Source organism: Acanthochromis polyacanthus, chromosome 5 (assembly GCF_021347895.1).
Source record: "Acanthochromis polyacanthus isolate Apoly-LR-REF ecotype Palm Island chromosome 5, KAUST_Apoly_ChrSc, whole genome shotgun sequence".
NCBI classification, from domain to species: domain Eukaryota; kingdom Metazoa; phylum Chordata; class Actinopteri; family Pomacentridae; genus Acanthochromis; species Acanthochromis polyacanthus.
The window spans coordinates 3,656,015-3,675,722 of record NC_067117.1 but is presented as its reverse complement, the minus strand read 5'-3'; the positions used below and the strand labels follow the sequence as shown (position 1 = coordinate 3,675,722).

The 19,708-nt window shown below is 36.7% G+C and overlaps 3 protein-coding genes across 18 annotated transcripts in view; 2 read left to right on the top strand and 1 right to left on the bottom strand.

Moving 5' to 3' along the window:
* LOC127533914 (CD276 antigen homolog) overlaps positions 1 to 19,708 on the bottom strand; it is a 244,219-nt gene that overhangs the window by 186,337 nt on the left and 38,174 nt on the right. The window lies entirely within an intron of this gene.
* The window catches only part of LOC110971348 (CD276 antigen-like), a 66,010-nt gene that overhangs the window by 13,779 nt on the left and 32,523 nt on the right, over positions 1 to 19,708 (top strand). The gene's annotated exons all lie outside the window — the stretch shown is intronic.
* LOC110971973 (butyrophilin-like protein 2) overlaps positions 1 to 19,708 on the top strand; it is a 53,317-nt gene that overhangs the window by 13,560 nt on the left and 20,049 nt on the right. For 2 of the 16 annotated variants that reach the window (XM_051947928.1, XM_051947924.1), the window contains 4 exons: positions 5,619 to 5,900; positions 11,946 to 12,209; positions 14,516 to 14,616; positions 14,975 to 15,452. The exons of 3 other annotated variants lie outside the window; for them this stretch is intronic. In XM_051947928.1, the coding sequence (XP_051803888.1) occupies positions 5,619 to 5,900; positions 11,946 to 12,209; positions 14,516 to 14,616; positions 14,975 to 15,013 (686 nt within the window). In that variant the 3' untranslated portion in view covers positions 15,014 to 15,452. Of the gene's footprint in view, positions 1 to 2,383; positions 2,761 to 4,054; positions 4,370 to 4,545; positions 4,585 to 5,618; positions 5,901 to 11,945; positions 12,210 to 14,515; positions 14,617 to 14,974; positions 15,659 to 16,024; positions 16,190 to 17,857; positions 17,868 to 19,708 lie in introns of those variants that run through there. 11 more of the 16 variants (XM_051947919.1, XR_007941797.1, XM_051947921.1 and 8 more) reach the window with 11 other exon arrangements.

The following is a 19,708-nucleotide window of genomic DNA, read 5'->3' as shown; positions in this document are numbered from 1 at the left end:
AGCAGGTGGCGTCAGAGTCTCTTTACTGCAGCCTCACATGGACCAGTCCAGTCTGATGCTGCTGCAACTTTAACTTCTATTTCCTGTCAGATCAGTCTGATATTCACAGTGTGACGTGTTTGTTCTTTCTGTATGACTTTAGGAAGTTTTCTACTCGCTCTGCTGCTCAGCATCTCTTCTCTACAGCTTCATTTACATTTCTGCAGCTTCTTCCTCTTTTTTTGTGTTTGAGAAACTAACCTACTGATGGATCTTTATCTGTTTCCACGTGAATCCAAACAGAAACGGTTGAAGTTTCAGTCAGAGCAGCATCGACGGTGAGACTGAAACAGTGAGCAGGTTTATTCAGAGAGAAGTCAACATCTCCATGAATGTTTCATCACTTTATCTGCACTAAACCAGACATCAGATACAAATAATGAGTAAAGACCAGCTGACACACAACAACAAATAGAACATTGGTCTGTTTCCACTGAGGTAAAACAGCGTCCTTCACTGTCTGAGCTTCACTCTGACTCTGGTTTCCACTGATAACTCCTGAACCAAGTCTGAAGCAGCTGCCGTCTGTTTTTACAGCTGGATGGTGAAAGTAGTTCACTGTCTGTGGAGTCATTTTAGGAGGACGACCACTGCAGCCATGATCAGTGGAACTATGACTCCTTCTAGACCTCCTGGTTGCTGGCTGACTCTGTGGTTCACTGATGTTTAGTTGATCTTCATGGATCTTTTTCCATCTTTTAAAGTCTCACAATCAGATTTTTCAGTTCCTGTGTTCAGTTCTTTCCATGTGGAGCCATGATGCAGACACAGATACAGCTGATAGGTCCAGAACTGAGAAAGTTCTGCTGTTCTCAGCTCATTTTAGAAGCATGTTCATCAGTTAGTCTGACTGGACTCAGTTTAGTCTCAGTGATCTCAGCTACATTCAGGTTTGCTGCACTGAGTTTCTACTTTGGGGCCTGAATTATTCTACTGTTGACTTCAGTGATAACTATTAGTGACTGAGAGGTGATGCAGTTTGGAATGATTTGATGCTGAAGTGAAGTTGTCCAGTGATGTATTCAGTCGTGTTCTGTTGGTGTTTGGTGACGTCTGGATGAAGCTGCTGTGTCAAACGGCCTCTTTCTCAACTGTGTCTTCTTGTGGTTTATGGTTTCCAATCAACTCCACCAACTTTCTGGATAAGAGAACAATAAAATGATTTGACTGCAGACCAACAGCTGATGTGTCCCTGAATGCAGCTGATCAAACACGAGTGTCACAACAAGTTCCTGATTGTTTCATAATGTTTCTGAGGAAAAGTTACCTGAAGGTGTGTCCACAAAGAACTTTACACCTGAAAGGAATAAAATGTCAATAAAACAATAGAAACAACATCATGTTCTAGATGAAGGACTGTAAAACACAGAGATGAAGTAAGAAAACACTTTGATAAACAACACATGAAATGAAACAGCAGATGAGATAAAAATGAGATCAAATGAGATCCATTATCTGTTATTAAAATGCAGATAAATGACCTTTAAGAACTTTATGAAGCAATAAATGGATTTAAAAGCAGCTGTAAAGGTGACAGGTAACCAGTGCAGAGACTTGAAGTTGGTTAATGTGTTTCTAAGTAGATAAAGACAAATGTCCTGAATGAAACCAGTCTGCTTCCTCTGAATTCAGGACTAATCTTTTTGTTCTACAGCAGGAATCGTGACTTCTGAATCTCTGATCTAATGTCTGATTTTAATCTCATCTGTTGTTTCAAACCAACACTCACATGTTTGTAGACGACATTAATCAGAGACACAATCACAGCTGGTTTGATGAGGATTTATTGCAGCTTATTTTGGTCTTTTTAGGTTTTCAGCAAGAGGTGTCCCAAAAGTCTTTGTCCCATGAAACAATCAGTATTTTGGTTCTTTCATGAATTTATTATTAAAGGTCTTCTGGAAATTTGACAACATCTGGTGGGGAAACGATATTTTGCAATATTTCACAAAATAAAATGTAATTCTGTAAAATGACAGTAAAAATATTTGCAATTTTTAATACTGAATATGTGGATTTTTCTTTAAAATAATGTGCTTTAGCAGATTTAAATACAGAAATAGTGAAACTCTGCAGTCAAATGTTGAAAAAGAACAATTTATAGAAATACAGATGTTTGATGAGGATTTATTGCAGCTTATTTTGGTCTTTTTTGTTGTGATGATTAAACAAATACTGTATAGATGGAGTCATTTTACACTAAAACACTGTAAATAGTTTGTAAATAGACTGTTGTGTTGATTTATAGTTTTGGTCTTTTTATGGTGAACATGGAATTAAAATCATTTTTATTTCCATCAAAAATTATTTAAATTCATATTTATTCCTGATATTTACCTATTGACAGTCATTTAAGTGAGCAGGGGAAGTGTGTAAAATGTCAGTCAGCTGTTGGAGGTGATTTTTTTCAGTGAGTCAGTAAAATAAAGCAGTTGTGGTGTTTTCTTGGATTCTGAGCCTCAGACAGTTTATCAGACACACAGTCGGAGTAAAACGACGATCGAGTTTGTGAGGAAATGATGCAGCAGAAAACGAAAGTGCTGCGCAGTAAAAGAAGGAGGGATGATGATGAAGGAGTGAGGAAGCGGTAGAAGGTGTGGTTCTGCTGCTTCTAAACGCTGTGTGCTCTGATGCTGCTGCTGAATCCTCGGAGGACTCGGACCAACATGAAGCTCCTTCAGCTCGTCTGGATCTTCCTGCTCACTCTGTGCGGACAAAGCGGTAAGAAAAGTGACAGTGTGATGATGTGACAGACTAGTTGTTGTGCTGCTTTAGTGTCTCTTAGCTGTCTGTCAGCGCTGAGCTGCGTTTGAAAAAGCAACAATCCGCACATTGAGCTCGATGTGAACGATGTGGAACCCAGTTGTTTAGGTGGAACCTTCACTGTGTCTGAGACTCACTGTCATATTAGTGAAAGCTTTAATGTAGGAGGCACATTTCACTGCTTTGCTGAGGTAAAAATCCTCCATGTAGACTGGTTCAATCCTCCTAGAGAGGCTCCTTAAAGACACAGCTCTGTGTGGAACAGTGGAAAGGAGGAGAGAGAGTCACAGTTTGTTTGTTTTTCATCTTTTCTGGGATGGAATCATTGATAAACATCTGTGTTTGTCACCAAAACTGTTTTTAATCTTTCATATATTTATTGTAGGTCTGGAAATAGAAGAGAATCTGCTGGTCAAAAATATACATCCAGCAGTTGTAATGTTTGGTTAAATGTCCTTTGGCCGTTTTCTCCTCAGTTAGCTGCTTTTGGTGGCCGTCTACAAGCTAATTCTAGCCTGATTGAAGCCTTTCAGATCATTTTGATGTGTTTGGGCTCATTGTCTTGTTGAAACATTCAACTGTGTCCAAGATCAACCTTCTGATGATGGTTTGAGGTTTTCCTGAAGAATGTGGAGGTAATCCTCCTTCTTCATTGGTCCATTCACTTTGTGTAAAGCTCCAGTTTCACAGAGCATGATACTGCCACCACCATGCTGGACAGTAGGTTGAGTGTTGTTGGGGTTAAAGGCCTCACCTTCTCTCCTCCAAACATATTTGTGATCATTGTGAGCAAACAGCTCAGTTTTAGTTTCATCTGACCACAGGAGTTGGTGAGTGAAGTTTTAATGAGTCCACCTGGTGGAAGTAGCAGGTACTACAGCTGATCGACATGATTAGACATGCAGGACCTTCGTGTTCCTGATCAGTTAATGTATAATAAGTTGTAAAGTCCTATCAGAAAACACTGCAGTATGATATAATGCACACTCACACTCACACACAGTCATGTAATCCAGTCTATTAAAAACAGATGCAAACTTAATAAAACTCTGAAACTTGTACTGGTGTTAGCTTAATGCTAAATATGCTAATAATATGTCTGAACAAACATGAAACAGAACCAGAAATAAAGACAGAATTCAGTCTGCTCACTGAGCTGCTCATAAACTGCTGTTTCAGACCTCATGTAAACTGTGTTTCCTGACTTTCTTTGTGTCCTCATCACTGATTAATCCACGTTTTTGTCTTTCAGCTGTCATTAAGATCCAGGTGAAGGAAGACGATGAAGCCATTCTGGACTGTTCCTTCAGTACAAACATTAAGAATGAGCCGTTTGCCTGGAAGAAAGATGTGGATCAAAGCAATGAGGAGGTTTTCTGGTACTCTGGTGGAGACACAGATCCAGGTCCAGAGTTCAGAGGTCGGGTCTTTCATTTTCCTGACCAGCTCCAGTTCGGTAACGCCTCCATAAAGATCACAAAAGCAAAAACATCAGACAGTGGAACCTACACGTGTTATCACGCAACTGTTCAGAAAGAAATCAAATCGACCATCAGTCTGACTGTTGGTGAGTTCTTCCATGAGACACTTATAAAACTGTGACTTTGGCTCATTTTTGTAATTCTTGATTATAAAAAATATGTTTAATAAACACTTCTGAGTTTCTTTCTCCAGTTTTAACTGTCTGCCAAGTTGATAATATCTCACAAACAGCTCTAACATGTGTTTTCTTTTCTCCTTTAGGTCCTATCTTAAAAGACAGATCAGACGAAAAGATAGAAGGTGAGTCCTGGTTCTGATGTTTACATCTCTCCTGGATGTGATGAGATTCATCACTGACAGTTAAACACATTCACACATCGGATCTCTCACATTTGGTCCAGTTTACATCATACAGAAGGTTTGAACATCATTATATTATTAAACAAGTGACCAGAAAGTTTATTTAAAGTTCTTTAATCACATCTTGCAGCTATTCAAAACTCTATTTAAATTAAACCCACTGATATAAATATTAATCTGTCATGTCTACTACTTTGTTTAAAGTTCTTTGCTTACTTTTAGAGATGTGTATTCAAATTTATGATTATTTTGGGAACTGTAGTTTGTTAAATGTTTAATATTAATTACTACAAACCTTTCTGATATTTATTCTGCTCACAGTAATGTAAAATGCAATTCTGACATTAAAAGAAAAATAGATATTTCATCAAATTTTATTGTATAGCAGGTTATAATTCCTGTCATTTGATTATATATTTTCCATTTGGGCACCATGTTCAAATATGAGGATTGAACTAATGTACATGCTTTAATGTGTTCAGTTTTCTGTGTTTTGTCACACATTTTTAAATAGCATTTCCATGTGTTTTTCTTTGAATCCCTTACAAGGATTAAGAGCCATTATTTTTCTTTTAGGACGCATTCTGTAGCTTCTATTTATTTATCTCTTTAGTTCAGCCTTCAATGTTTTTGTGTTTGATTTCTATAAACTGAATGCTGTAAGTCTGGAGTTTAACTTTGGGATTAGTCAAGTTATCTCTGTAATTTTTCACTTTAGCAAAAATGTGACTTGTGTCAACCTTGTTCACTGTTTAAATGTCTTTATTTGAGTCAGAAATACTGTTTTCATGTAAAACTTTACATTATAATTCTGTCAAACAATGGTGAGAGGTGTAGTTAAGATTACACTTTGCTTTTATCTCCTCTTTAACACAGAAATCTACATTTACTGTCAGAGCAGAGTTAACAAGGAGCATGTGACTGTGTCACAAATGTTGTAATTGTGTCATATAAACTGATGTTTGTATTCACAGGTGCATCTCCAGAGCCATCTGTCACAAATCTTGAAGAAACGCAGACCTCAGCGCTGCTTCGGTGTGTCGTTCGAGGTGCTTCTCCAAAACCTGAAGTTGTCTGGATGGACAGTGATGGAACGACTCTTCGTGGTGATGAATCAAAGGCCACAAAAACAACAGGAAACAAGTATGACACCGTCCTCCGTATTACTGTGACCAAGACTGACAACTACACCTGTGTGGCCACACAGAAGGAAATCAACCATCAGATTAATAACACAATCTTTGTGCGTTTGAATGGTGAGTATTATTTTAATCTTAAATAATTGTATTTATTAAACATGGTTCTAGTTTTTAAAATGTAATTTCATGCTTAGATTGAACAAAGAATTTGGTCCAGAATGAAACACTCGAGGATAAATTCTGAAATGAGAAAAACCAACAGTTGAATGTTTTGAATCCAGAGAAGAAGTTGGTGAATAAACAGACAGAAAAACTCCATCAGTCACATTTAGTGTAAACGAGTTAAATGAAGCGTGTTCAGTCTGAATTCATCTCATTCATTCTGGACTTTCTGATCCAAACATACATGATGCTCAATTCCAGTCTGATTCTGTTCTGACTTTCAGAGAAAACATCTGGAATCTCTTTAAACTATCTGCTGTTTCATGATGATCATTTAATCCTTGAATAAGAAGAATTTTAAACCAAAGTTTATTTTTCATCTTTCATTGATGTTTTTGCTGCTTTCAGCCTGAATTGTGTTTAAACTCCTCATGTTGGTTTTGTGGTTCTAGTTTGTTGTTGTGGTCAGAAATGTGCGTCTCTAAAGCCGTTAATGTTTGCTCCTCTGCTGCCGCCTTCTTTAACATGAACAGCTTTATAAAGTGTGCTTAAATGAGCCACTGGATCCCAGCTTCATGTTCAGGTTTAGTTTAGTGAAGCCAGAAAAGAAAATCCATCCTGGAGACGTTGAAGTTCTTCAGCTGAGTCTGTTCCTTTGAGCAGCAGCTTTAGATCCATGAGGAGCTTCAAGAACACAAACAAGTGGATGGAAACTGTCAGCTGAGTTTATGTGACACAGAAAAGCAGTAAAAATATTTCCACGGATTCATCAGCAGCTGAAGGAGCAAAAGAACCTGATGAGGAGGAATTTAAAATCCGTCAGAGACTCAACATTTCTCTAAAACTGAGCTGATAAATGAGAATAAAAGTGAGAATCTGAGCAGCAGGTCAAGAAAAATTCATTTATAAAACACATTTCACGCATAAAGGAGGTTAAAAGTTCTTTATACAGAGAAATAAAATGAATAAAAATAAATAAAAACACTGTAAGAATATTAAAACAGAAACAGATTAAATATAGGACTTAAAGATCATTTATTAAATAAATAAAAGCAGAGAAAAGTTTGAACCAGAATGTGTTTATTAATCTGTAAAAGTGACGTTAATCAAAGCAGAAGTGTTTCATGTTTCATCTCCAGTTTTCCACATTTATTTCCTTAAATTTCTGTTCTTATCTGAGATCTCTGCATCATTTTCTGTGATAAAAACTCAAATATTGGTGGATAGTTTAATCTAAGTATAACAGAGATGTGGAGTTTTAAAAGGGTTCTTTAAATATCAGGAATAAAATGTGAACAAACAAACATAAAGCAGATAAATGAGGTTAAATAAAGATGAACAGTGAGCTACAGGATGATAAAACACAAACATACATGTCACACGTTTCTGTGGACTTTATTGCTGCTCTTTTTAGTTTAATGTGCTTTTTAAAAACCTTTAGTTGTTTCTGTTTTTCATAAAGCTCCTTGTAAATAAAGTTGTCAGTGTTTAATATGTGATGATGAAACAGACGGACCTGATTGTGAGAACAAAGAAAACAACAACAGATTATATTCTACTTTAGTGTTTATTAAATATTGTTGACGTGTCGGACAACAGATTTCACCCGATTTCATTTGAAGATGTTTTTTTATAGCTCCAGAAACAAACCTGATCAGAGTGAATGAGTTCATGTTGTGACTTAAAATGTGTCCAAAATGTCTTGAAATTGTCCAACATTGTACAGTGTGACGTAAAATTAGTTTGAAATTGTAGAATGTAACTTAAAAATTGTCGAAAATTTGTCCACAATGACTTAAAATTGTACAGTATGACTTAAAAATTGTCAAATTTGCTCAGAATGACTTAAAATTGTCCAAAATTTGTCCACAATGACTAAAAATGTGTCCAAAATTGTGCAAAATGTCTTAAAATTATCTAATGGTACACAGTGTGACATAAAATTAGTTTGAAATTGTACAATATGACTTAAACATTGTCGAAAATTTGTCCAGGATGACTTAGAAATGGCCCCAAATGACTTGAAAATTATCCAAAATTTGTAGAAAATGACCTAAAATTTGTCCGAAATGATTTAAAATGTCTCCAGAATGTCTCCAAATTGTCTCATATTACACAATGTGATGTAGAATTAGTTTGAAATTGTCAAAAATGACTGAAATATTGTCGAGAATTTGTCCAAAATGACTTGAAAATTGTCAATAATTTGTTGAAAATCACCTAAAATTTGTCCAAAGTGACTAAAAATGTGTCCAAAATTGTGCAAAATGACTTAAAGTTTGTCCAACATGATCCAGTGTGACTTAAAACTTGTGTGAAATCGATCAGAGTAAATGTGTTCATGTTGTGATGGGATTTAGAAATCCTGTTTGATGATCAGTTACTAAACTTTAGGGCTGGTCTGAAGAGAAAAACCTCAAATCAAACGGGTGGTTCCAGATAGAGCAGTTGGTGTCTGAATAAATAAACAAGTAAATATAGAATTAGATTGACTTTAGGTAATAATAATATATGAGTCAGTCTTCAGTGTGGAGCAGATCCTGGTTCTGGTTGTGGAGGAATCTGAGCTGTTTGAAGGCTGGTCCAGTGCAGAGGATGGAGCTAAAAGCTGCTGTCAGCTTCCATCTGCTGTCCATCTCCTCTATCAGCGTCTCCTTCATCTCTGCCATGGCAGGACTGTCCTCCTCCTCAGGGACAGGTGGTGTTTCTTCAGGTCAGAGATGATCCAGATTGTCCTCCTGAGAACAGTGGTGTGGGTGTTCTTAGAGGCTCCAGAGCTCGTGTTTCCTCCTGAGCTTCCTCTGGTCTGCTGTCAGGTCCTGTTGGAGTCTTTGCTCTTTCTTTGAAGTGTCCAACAAGATGAGGAGCAGCAGCAGCTGAGCGTGGTATGGGCTCCTGTTTTAAAGCTGTATCTGTGCACAGCTGTAACGTAGCAGAGCCCTCGTACCCGGAGCCGTTTTTCTGCTTCTCTGGCCGGCGTCTCGGTGCTCAGCTTCATGTTGCTGGCGTGAACAACGGAGACTCTTTTTAACTGTGGAATATTAAACGTCTCCGCTGCTTCTCCTGTTTAACCCTCGTGTCGTCCTGTGGGTCAGATTGACCCGTTTTAAAGTTTGAAAATGTGGAAAAAAGAAAAAAAATCACAGTGAAACTTCTGATGTCCACATTTCAACATTTTGGGGAATTTTTGAACATTTTTGGTGGAAAAAACATATATTGATAATGTTTCTTAAGAACATTCACATAAAAATCAACCAAAATCCAGCGAAATTCGCTGGATTTTGGTTGATTTTGATGTGAATGTTCTTAAGGAAAATATCAGAATTTTACTGATATAAATGTAATCACTTTAGATATTTTTAAGATTTTTTTGGGAAGATTTTTACTCATTTTTTGAAAATATTTACAATAAGGCTGGCCCCGAATAATGGGTCGTGACGGTGGTATCCGAATATTATTTTGAGATCCGGATACTCCCCTCCCCCCATCGGACGTTACGGAGCAGACCGAATATTCGGATTTTCGTCATTAATCAGGGCCAAATATCCAGTCCCCAGAAACTGTTACTCAGGCCAGCCCTAATTTACAAGAATTTTCTATCCATGTTTGGGAAATTTTTTTAAAATCAAACTTTTAAGGAATTATTGTAATTTTCTTCCTGAAGGTTTTGCAAGTTTTCTGAAATTTTGGGGATTTTTTTTTTGCTGAATTTTTTGATTTTTTTCAGACAAGGAAACAATATTTTTTGGTAAATGAAGAAACAGGAGGGTTAAGGCAGGTTTATTTCATGTTCAGGACAATTCAAAGTGCTTTACATGAAACATTAAGAGCATCACAGTGAGGAGCAGAGAGTTAAACGATGCCGTGCAGATTTCATGCATAGACGGTGAGAAAAGAAATGTTTTTAAGCTGGATTTAAAAGCGTCTACATTTGGTGGAAGTTGAATCTCCACTGGCAGTTTGTTCCACTAAATGCTGCTTCTCCATGTTTAGTCTGGACTCTGGTCTGGACTAGCTGACCTGAGTCTTGGATCTAAGAGTCCTGCTGGGTTTATATTCTCTGAACACATCACAGATGTATTCTGGACCTAAACCCTTCTGGGATCTGTTAAACCCGGTACGACTCGCCTCCGTTTTTTTATCTTCCAGCACAAAGTCACGGAGTTCCCTCTCATGAGTTGTGTTGAAGAAATGTGACTGTTGGTCCTTGGAAGTTTGCTGTAGTGGTGTGTTTTATTGGTGTTTCCGGTCATACGGTGGATTTCTCCACACAGAGTTTAGATCTGCAGAGGGAAGTGGACCCGGAGTGTTTTCAGGGTCCACATTTTGTAGGAATGTCAGAGGACGGATCAAAGGGTAGGGAGGGGCTGTATGGAACTACCAAGGTGGATAGAGGTTAATTTCTGTCTGGTTGCTGATCAGAGACTGAGGGTAAGACAACAGAACAGAAGGGGAACTGAATCAAGGAGTGTGGTCAACAAAAAGAGGGGATCTGGAGACAGTAGCACATCATAAAAGATAGAAGAACTGTGGATAACGGTGGGAAATGGAGTGACCATAAGTATGTGTAGCTGAAGCTCTGGTATTTTCTCCATCAGTTATGAAGTTTTCAATTGAGAGTAGGCAAATATCATCTCAGAGGAATTTTTATGTTCAAAAAACAACCAGTCAGAACCACTATGAAACTTCACTGTGTCTCAGTAAAAGGAGTTACATTATGGAACAGCTGCAGTGATGAACTGAAATTGTGTAAAACAATAGGTAGACTGAAATACAGCTTTAAAACAGAAATATTAAACAGATATAGAATGGAAAGAGAATAGAAAACGGGTAAAATCAGTAACATCAGGGGTGTTGTGTATCCTGTGATGTTGTTTATTTTTTTGTTCTGTTTTTTTGTATTTTATGCTGTTATTCTTTTGATTTCGCTGCTGTTTTTGTTTTGTTTTGTTAACTAATGACTGGCCATGACCTGAACAGTGTTTCAGGGTGAATTTAGTGATGCGTTTTGATAAGGAATAAGGGGTGGGACTAGATAAGTTCTTTTACTTCTTCCTACACCCTTTTTCGGACAAAATCTCGTTATGAAATTGATTATTGGTAGTACAAAAAAAAAGAAGATGTCATAGCTACAATTTTATTTTATTTTGTTGTATATGTATAAATTATACATATATGTATGTATTGTTTTTATTTTGATCCAAGTTTGAAATAAATAAATAAATAAAAAAGTGACAGCCATGTCCTCCTCCATCCTCACTGATGTCCAGATGTGTGCCGTAAAACTCAGTGAAGTTTTCTAGAAGAGTTTGGACATTTTCCTCAATGCTGTGTTTGGGGACCGTGTCCTCCAGAGTTTAGTTAAATTTCTGAAGCCGTCACCTTCTACCACACTAAAGGCTCTCATGTCCATGGAAATGAAATCCACCATGGGATCCGTTGTCTCTTTCTTTCTCTGTTGCTGGTTTTTGTAAATGAAGGTCTGCTGGGTGTATTTGGGGGTGGAAGATGTTGACGTCTGCGATGTCTGGAGATGCTCCAATGGACAAATTCTACTGTTAGACTCAGCAACCAGTCGCTTCCCTGCGTTGATCCTAAAGTTAATTTAAATATTGGGCTGGTTTAAAAGCGAATGAATTTTCTTTTATCATGAGCAACAGTTTCTGTCTGAGCTTCATCATGGAGACAGTCGACTACACAAGTCATTGGTGACGCTAACTCCAGCTTTCTACGATAAAAAGCAGCATTCAGGAGACTTTTCCTGCTTGTTGTTCCTCCATGGTAGGACAGTTTTAAACAGCAGATTTTACACACTGCCTTTGTCTGTCTTCATTTAATTTGAAGTATTCCAGTTCTTCTTTTAATCTCCAGCTTTTTTCTCTTGTTTTTCATCCTTCTTCCATTTGTAATCCACATAAAGGAGTGAAGAGAAAACATCCATAATCGCAGCAAAAGTCTGATCCTGACATGTTCCTTAGAAGTTTTTATTGATGTTTACAGGTGGAGCTTCAAAACCAAATGCCAAAGAAATTAATGAAACAAAAGATGGAGTTTTGCTTCAGTGCGTTGTTCAAGATCCTTCTCCACAAACCAAAGTTTTCTGGAAGGACAGCACTGGACAAGATGTTCGTTCTGAAGAACAGAAGACAGAAAACTCCATTATTCTCTGGGCTACTGTGACAATGACCGACTACTATCGCTGTGTGACCACAGAGGGGAAGAAGGACGATGAACTTTATGATGAGATTCGTGTGAAGATCACTGGTGAGATTCTTCCTCTTTCTATTTTACGTTCATATAATTCATATTTTTCATGTTTTCTTACCTTTAAAGATGTTTCCATGTGTTCAGACTGAACCCAAACATCTGTACAAACTGAAGAGTCAAACTAAACCTTCATGAATCTGCAGAGATAAAAGGAGGGAAAAGACACACAAAGGAACAACATGCACACAATAAATGATCAAACTTCTCAGTCAAACCCAGCCATAGATTTTTAAAAAGAACTGCTGCAACTTCATCCTGAGAAGACGCTTAAAAACACCACATGAAGAAACAAAATCATCACAATCTGTGATGATTTTGAGCCACAAATGAAAAGAAAAGAACAAACTGTGTCTCTAAAAATCTACTGAAGCTCTCTGAAGATGTTATTTGCTGTAAATAGAAAAAGACGACAAAGAGCTGAATGAATATTAATCCTAGCGTGTAGCTGCAGCGTTAAAGAAGCCGAGTCACACCAGAAACATGGAAACACTCTCAGACCACATTAAGAAGAGTTTTCTGAGTGTTTTATTGTGATTCTGAATGAAGCTGCAGCTAAAACTGTGAGTAAATCTAATAATATAATCAGAGGAATTGGTAATAATCTGATATGTTTGCAGAATAAGATGAAGCTGTGATCAGAGCTTTTCATAGAAGACAAACATGTTGGTGCAAATGTAGCTTCAAGTCTTGATGGATGCAGCAGGATGTTGGTTGTAAAGAAACACAAGTGAGCTGAAATCCAAGTGGAGGTTGAGACTTGGAGAGAAAATGGAAGTGAAAGCAGCAGTGGAGGTGATGAGAGAAGAAAGTGTGTCTGAGGCTGAAAGCAGAAGAGAGAGTGAAGCAGCTGAAAGTGATGATGAGCGCTGCCTCCTCTACCTCTGATGAAGAGCACCAGTTTGACTCTCACATCCACTAAATGTTGATCCATCTCAGTGGATCAGCTTCACTTTGTGTTCTGTTGGAGAGATTGAGGGAAAGCAGGAGTGGAAGAAAACAAAGAGATTGTCATGAGCTCCCTGCAGCTTTCCACAGAATTTAACAGGAATCATCTGAAATGTTTGGAATGAAACTGAATCAGACGTTTAACAAACTGATCTGATGACTGAGGAGGAAAAATGACTGAAAATGTTCAAATTTATCTAAAATGACTTAAAATTTGTCCAAGATGAGCTGAAACATGTCCAGAATGAGTTCAAAATGAAATGAACTAAACCAACATTTCCTTAAAGTCCAACATGACGAATGAAATAAACATCTCCAAAACATAAAATTACCAACAAACCTGTTCATGACCCAAAAATGATTCAATATACCTCAATAACTGAACTAATGTGTCCAAAATTAGTTTAATATGATCCCAAATTAATCAAACTTGTCCACAATGACTCAATAATTCTCCCTAAATTGATAAAGTTGTAAAAGATGAGTTAAAAAATTGAATGTAAATGACTCAAAGGTTGTCCAAAAACATCTCTAAATGTGTTCAAAGTCCATTAAAACGTCCAGAATGACCTCCATGACTCAACATGTGTCTAAATCAGCTAAAAATCGTCCATATTTATCAGAAACAAATGTTAGATGAGACTGAATGGAGGCAGAAGGACGGCAGGTCTGGTGTTTATGATGAGAGACTCAAGCTGTGGAACTAAAACTAATGAAATATAAACATTGGAAATGACTCAAAATTATCCCGAATGAATCAAAATTAGTCTGAAATGAGTTTAAATTAGCCAGTGTGATTTCTATCCATCCATTCTCTATACACCGCTTTATCCTCACTAGGGTCATGGGGGGTGCTGGAGTCTATTCCAGCTGACGGCAGGGGACACCCTGGACAGGTCACCAGTCTGTCACAGGGCTACATATACAGACACACAATCACACACACATTCACACCTACGGACAATTTAGAGTAACCAATTAACCTCAGCATATTTTTGGACTGTGGGAGGAAGCCGGAGTACCCGGAGAAAACCCACTCATGCACAGGGAGAACATGCAAACTCCATGCAGAAAGATCCCAGGCCAGGATTTGAACCGGGGATCTTCTAGCTGCAAGGCGAACGTGCTAACCAGTACGCCGCTGTGTAGCCTCTGCTCAAACTAAGTTAAAGTAAATGAAGTTCCATCATCAGAACCAAAGCCTCAGTTAGTGTCAGTGAGTCTGGAGAGTCCTGATGCTGCTTTAATCTGCAGACCACAACTTTACATGGTTTCAATGTGAACGTCCTCAATAATGTTCTGGAGACGTTTGCTGTTGTTACATGAAACTCATTTCAAGTTTTTCTGATTTGTTTCAGATGGTTCATGGACAAAGTTGCTGATTGGAATTGTTGTTGGAGTTGTTCTTACAGTTGCTGTTGGAGTCATTGCATGGTGTTGCTGCAAAAAAAAGCTGGAGGTGAGTTTAACTCATTTTCTATCAGATGATCGGTAACGTTCAGACAACAGTCCTGTCAGAGTTTCCATCTAAAACAAAGGTTGATCTGTGAAGCCTCAGAGATCAGAGTTTATCACTCTTCCTTTAAACTAAACTGACCATCAACCTTTTCCATCCATGTTTTCATCTTTGAATCAGTGCAGAGTTTAAATGTGATTGAAGCTTTGAAAAAGCTCTGATCTAGTCCAGTTAAATCCATAGTTAGTGGATGGAAACCAACAGGCAGAAAGAATGAACCAAACTGAGACTTTACTCTGATGAAAGCTGAGAAAAATGTTCAGTCTGGACAAGATTTTAATGTGAAAATCATTTCCTGCAGGTTCAACACCAGAGGGAGGCAAGAAAGGATATAATTTAACTGATGTTCAGCACCATGCCTGACGACAACAACACAAACTTCTTTCATCTTCATACAGAATGAAACGTTTCTTATTCCTGCTGATAGAAAACAATCATCAAACTTTACACATTTAAACCATTCCTGAACTTTTCTCTGCGTTTTTCTCTCCTGGATGGAAGAAGTTTGATTTGTTTCTTCTTCTTTGAGGTTTTTTTTAGAAGTTGTCAAACAGCTGCTTTTGTCTGCTTCTTCTTCTTCTACTGTTTATTCCAGTCATGTGTCCTCCAGCGCCACCTTCTGATGACTTTATTCATCCAAAGCCTTCATGGAAATCAGCTGATCTGTGTTGATTTTTAGGAGATTTTAAAGTTTGCTTCAAATGTTGTTGACAGTTGGACACAAACCTGGTTTGTTCTGTGAACATTTAACCTCCACTTTACTGTTGTTAACATGAACTCACTCAAATGTTGTTTTTCTGTTTGTTTTTAGTTCCTTAAATGTTGTGGTTAAAGGTTGTAATATGTTCTCCAAGACGTTCTGTAAATGTTTGGTTCTAACGTTGTTTTCTTTGAGATTTTCCGTCTTTTGTCGTCGTATAGTTTGTGGAACGTTGTGGGAATGTTTCTGGTTTGTTTCCTCAAAAACATCCTCAGAACTTTGCAGGTAAAATTTTCCACTTTAGTTCATATTTTACATTCTAGGAACGTTTTCTAAAAATACCTTGAGGCCTTGAGAACATCTTGAAAACGTTTTTAATGCTGATTTGTTCTTCCTTTGCTGTTACATGGTCTGTTTATCTGACAACGTTCTCCAAACATCCTCTGAATGTTGCAGCTGAAACGTTCTGTGAGATCTTCAGGTCAAACGTTTAGTGACAGGAGCATTAAAAACACACTGACTGACCTGAAAGCTGCTGTTTGTTGCTGAAAATGTGAATATTTTGCAGCTAAAGTGTAAAATAATGTGACTTTTTCTCTGTGTTTTGCTGCATTGTTTGGGAGCAGCTTGTTGCTGCTTTTCTTTCTTCAGGTTCTCATCCAGAGTCTGTCAGGATCAGTGACTGAACTCCATTTTCTGTTTCTGATACTGAAGCTGTGCGGGATTCTTCTGAAAGAGTCACAGATCAAACATGTCATTTCAGACTCTGCTTGATAAATTCTCTCTGAACTTTGAATAAAACATGAAAACATCAAACTGTTGGGGCTGTTTTGGATGTCTTTTGTGTTGAAACTTTGATTTAAAGCCACAGAATGAATCATATTATTATTATTACATAGTTTGCAGCAGCTGTTTTTTTAAAAATATTTTCTGGATTCACAAACATTTCAGTTGTGGTTTAAATGACCAACCTGCATTCTGCTGACGAGAACCTGCAGAAGACAAAACAAAATTACTTTTTAGATGGTACATAAATGATTTGTGCTGCTCCGAAAATATTGTATTTTTTTGTTATTCAAATGTTTATGTTTAAACTAATGGATACGGGGTGGATTGTAGCTCCTTTAGCTCCAACAGACACAGAAAGCCTGGTTTCTCTACATACATGTATATATGTGTGTGTGTATGTATATATATATATATATATATATATATATATATGGCATGCCGTTTAGGAAATTATATATATAATGAAAGTCGATATATATATAATGAAACTTGATATATATATAATGAAAGTCGATATATATGTATATAATGAAAGTCGATATATATATAATGAAAGTCGATATATATATATAATGAAAGTCGGAATATAGAATGTTCAGATTTTCATTCCATCTATTCAACGTTTCATTCCATATATTCAGACTTTTTCCTACTGAGCCCTGGAAGGACATGGCAAACAAAAACAGGAACCTTATTGGACATTTGCTCTTCAGATGAGCTCTTCTGTGATTATCTGTCTTCATGGTTGTCACAGGGAACAGCGACAACGTTTGAGAAAACAGGTAATTTTTAGAGATGTTTTGATTCTGAACACTGAACGTGTTAGCATTAGCTTAGCTACTTAGCTTCGACTACATTTGCATCCCTACATAGCTTAAAGGTTAAACACATGCACCATATGTTGATGATAATGATAATATCTATGTTTATCTTTATAGCTGGTCTTAAGGCTAATTACGAGGCAGAGGTCAGCTGCTGCCTGGACACATCCATGATCACGCCACTGGTGGGACACAATTGTACTGGATTTCAGCTGAAGGCTGCTGTTCTGTCCAAACTGAGACATTTTTATTGTGACATACCCTCCACTGTTAGCTTTTGATTCAATAATTTTTTTTGAGATGAGGAAATCACTATTGCATGTTTCTAGTTAAATACCCTACTTTTATGATATATCACTACAGCATGCACTTTTTATATTTTCCATCAATTTCACCCAAAAGTTGAATAACTATTTGTGAGCAGTGTATGTAGACACATAATAGAAGCACATTTCAATAATATATCTGCTGCAGTAGTGCAGTTTATCTACCTAGATTGGTGTAACAGTAAAAAAAAAACATATGCTACTGATGTTTCTGACTAAAATCTGCTTGAAAAGCACAACTGCTTATCTGTCAAAATGTGTGTAACAAAAGTGTGCACTGAACACTGAATAAAGTCTCTGTAGATTATAGACAAAATTTGCATCTCTCATCACAAATTTCTGTTTATTCACCCAAAGTGCATGGGTAAAATACAAAACAGGTGAAGTACTAAAAAAGATTTATTTTCTAGAAAAGCCAATAGTCAACAATGCAGTTTAATTCTGGGACAGTTGCTCCAGCACCGACACCATGCGTCCCATCAGTGCAACCAAGGTTTTCATTCATCTTCTGGATGTTCTGGAGCATGGCAGAAGTCACGTCTTGGTGTCTTCCGATCTGTTCCAAGAACCGTTCCTCTGACCTCTCCAGATACTGCAGAGGATCCACAGCAGCTTCCTGGTTCCCTTTTCCTGCATAAAAGCACCAAAAAGTACTAGTTGTCAGTAATTATTTTCTATTTTCATAAAACACAGTTAACTTAAAGTAATGTTCTATTTTGTGATTTTAGGATGGGTCAAAGATAAACATACTGATCATGTTGATGTCTGCATAGTCTAAACAGATCTTACTTGATTTGGTCTGTAGAGAGGAGGACAGCGTGGAGGAGCTGCAGGACGGAACCAGTAAGCTGCAGACTAGTGCTCCTGGTAACTGGACCTCATCATCCAAGGCGACAACTAAATAAAATGAACAAGACATGCTGTTGATAGCATCTGTAATACAAATGATTTTATCCATTAACTGATTTATTGCTTTGTCCATACAATGTTAGAAAGTGTTACAAATAATACCTGTAATAATTTCCAACAGTGATAAATGCCTTGTTTTATTTTACAACAAAAAACACCAAAAAGCATCTGTGTATAAGAATCAGTGCATTGGATTTCCACATCTGCAAAGCTAGAAAATCACACATCAGAATTTTACCTTGAAATTATGAAAATAGCTGCAGATTACCAGTACTCTTTATTTCATTGTGTTAACTTGATCATTTGAATCAGTTTTTTAGACTTGTATACTGATACGAAACATAATCAACACATAAATTAAAATGTGTTCGCAAGAGTTCACTGGTTCTTCAAGGAAAATTTCAATGATAACCATATAGTTCAGTAATATGATTAATGGGTCATTGTTGTAACAGCGTGGGAGGTTCTGAATACAGGTCTTGGACTGAAATATTGCTGCTGCTTTCCTCCGATTTTATAAGGAGTTGTTTCATAGCTTGTTAGCTTACCAGCGGCTAACTGGCTGGCAAACAATAGTTCAAAGCCAACCTCTAATCAGTGATCCGGTGTCCGGACCGCGTTAGCTGGCGGAACGTTCAATAATACTGATGTGGGGACTGTTGTAGCTAGCGTATCATAGTAGGATAACGCAGGATGTGGAGAAATAAAACTTACCATTACCAGGATCGCTGGTTCTGCATGGCAGACTCTTAGCGCATCGCACTGCTTGATGTCTGTGTATTTCAGGCCGATTTCAAATAAAACTCAATAAATTCTCGTCCGGGTGAGTGTCCTTCATTGTCGCTTCCCATACGGACATGTCCCTTCCGGGGCTCGGTAGGAAAAAAGATTTGATATATATTATATATATATATATATATATATATATATATATATATATATATATATATATATATAATAAATGGAAAGTTGATATATATATATATAATGAAGTCGATATATATATATAATGAAAGTCGATATATATATATAATGAAAGTCGATATATATATAATGAAAGTTGATAATATTATAATGAAGTCGACATATATATATATATATATATATATATATATATATATATATATATCAAGTTTTCATTATATATATATATCAAGTTTCATTATATATATATATATATCAAGTTTCATTTATATATCAATTTCATTATAATATATCGACTCTTAATATATATATATCAAGTTCATTATATATATCAAGTTTCATTATATATATATCAAGTTCATTATATATATATATATCAAGTTTCATTATATATATATCGAGTTTCATTATATATAATCGAGTTTTCATTTATATATTATATCGACTTTCATTATATATATAATTTCCAAACGGCATGCATATATATATACACACACACATATATATATATATATGTTATATATGTATATATATATATATATAATATATATATATATATATATATA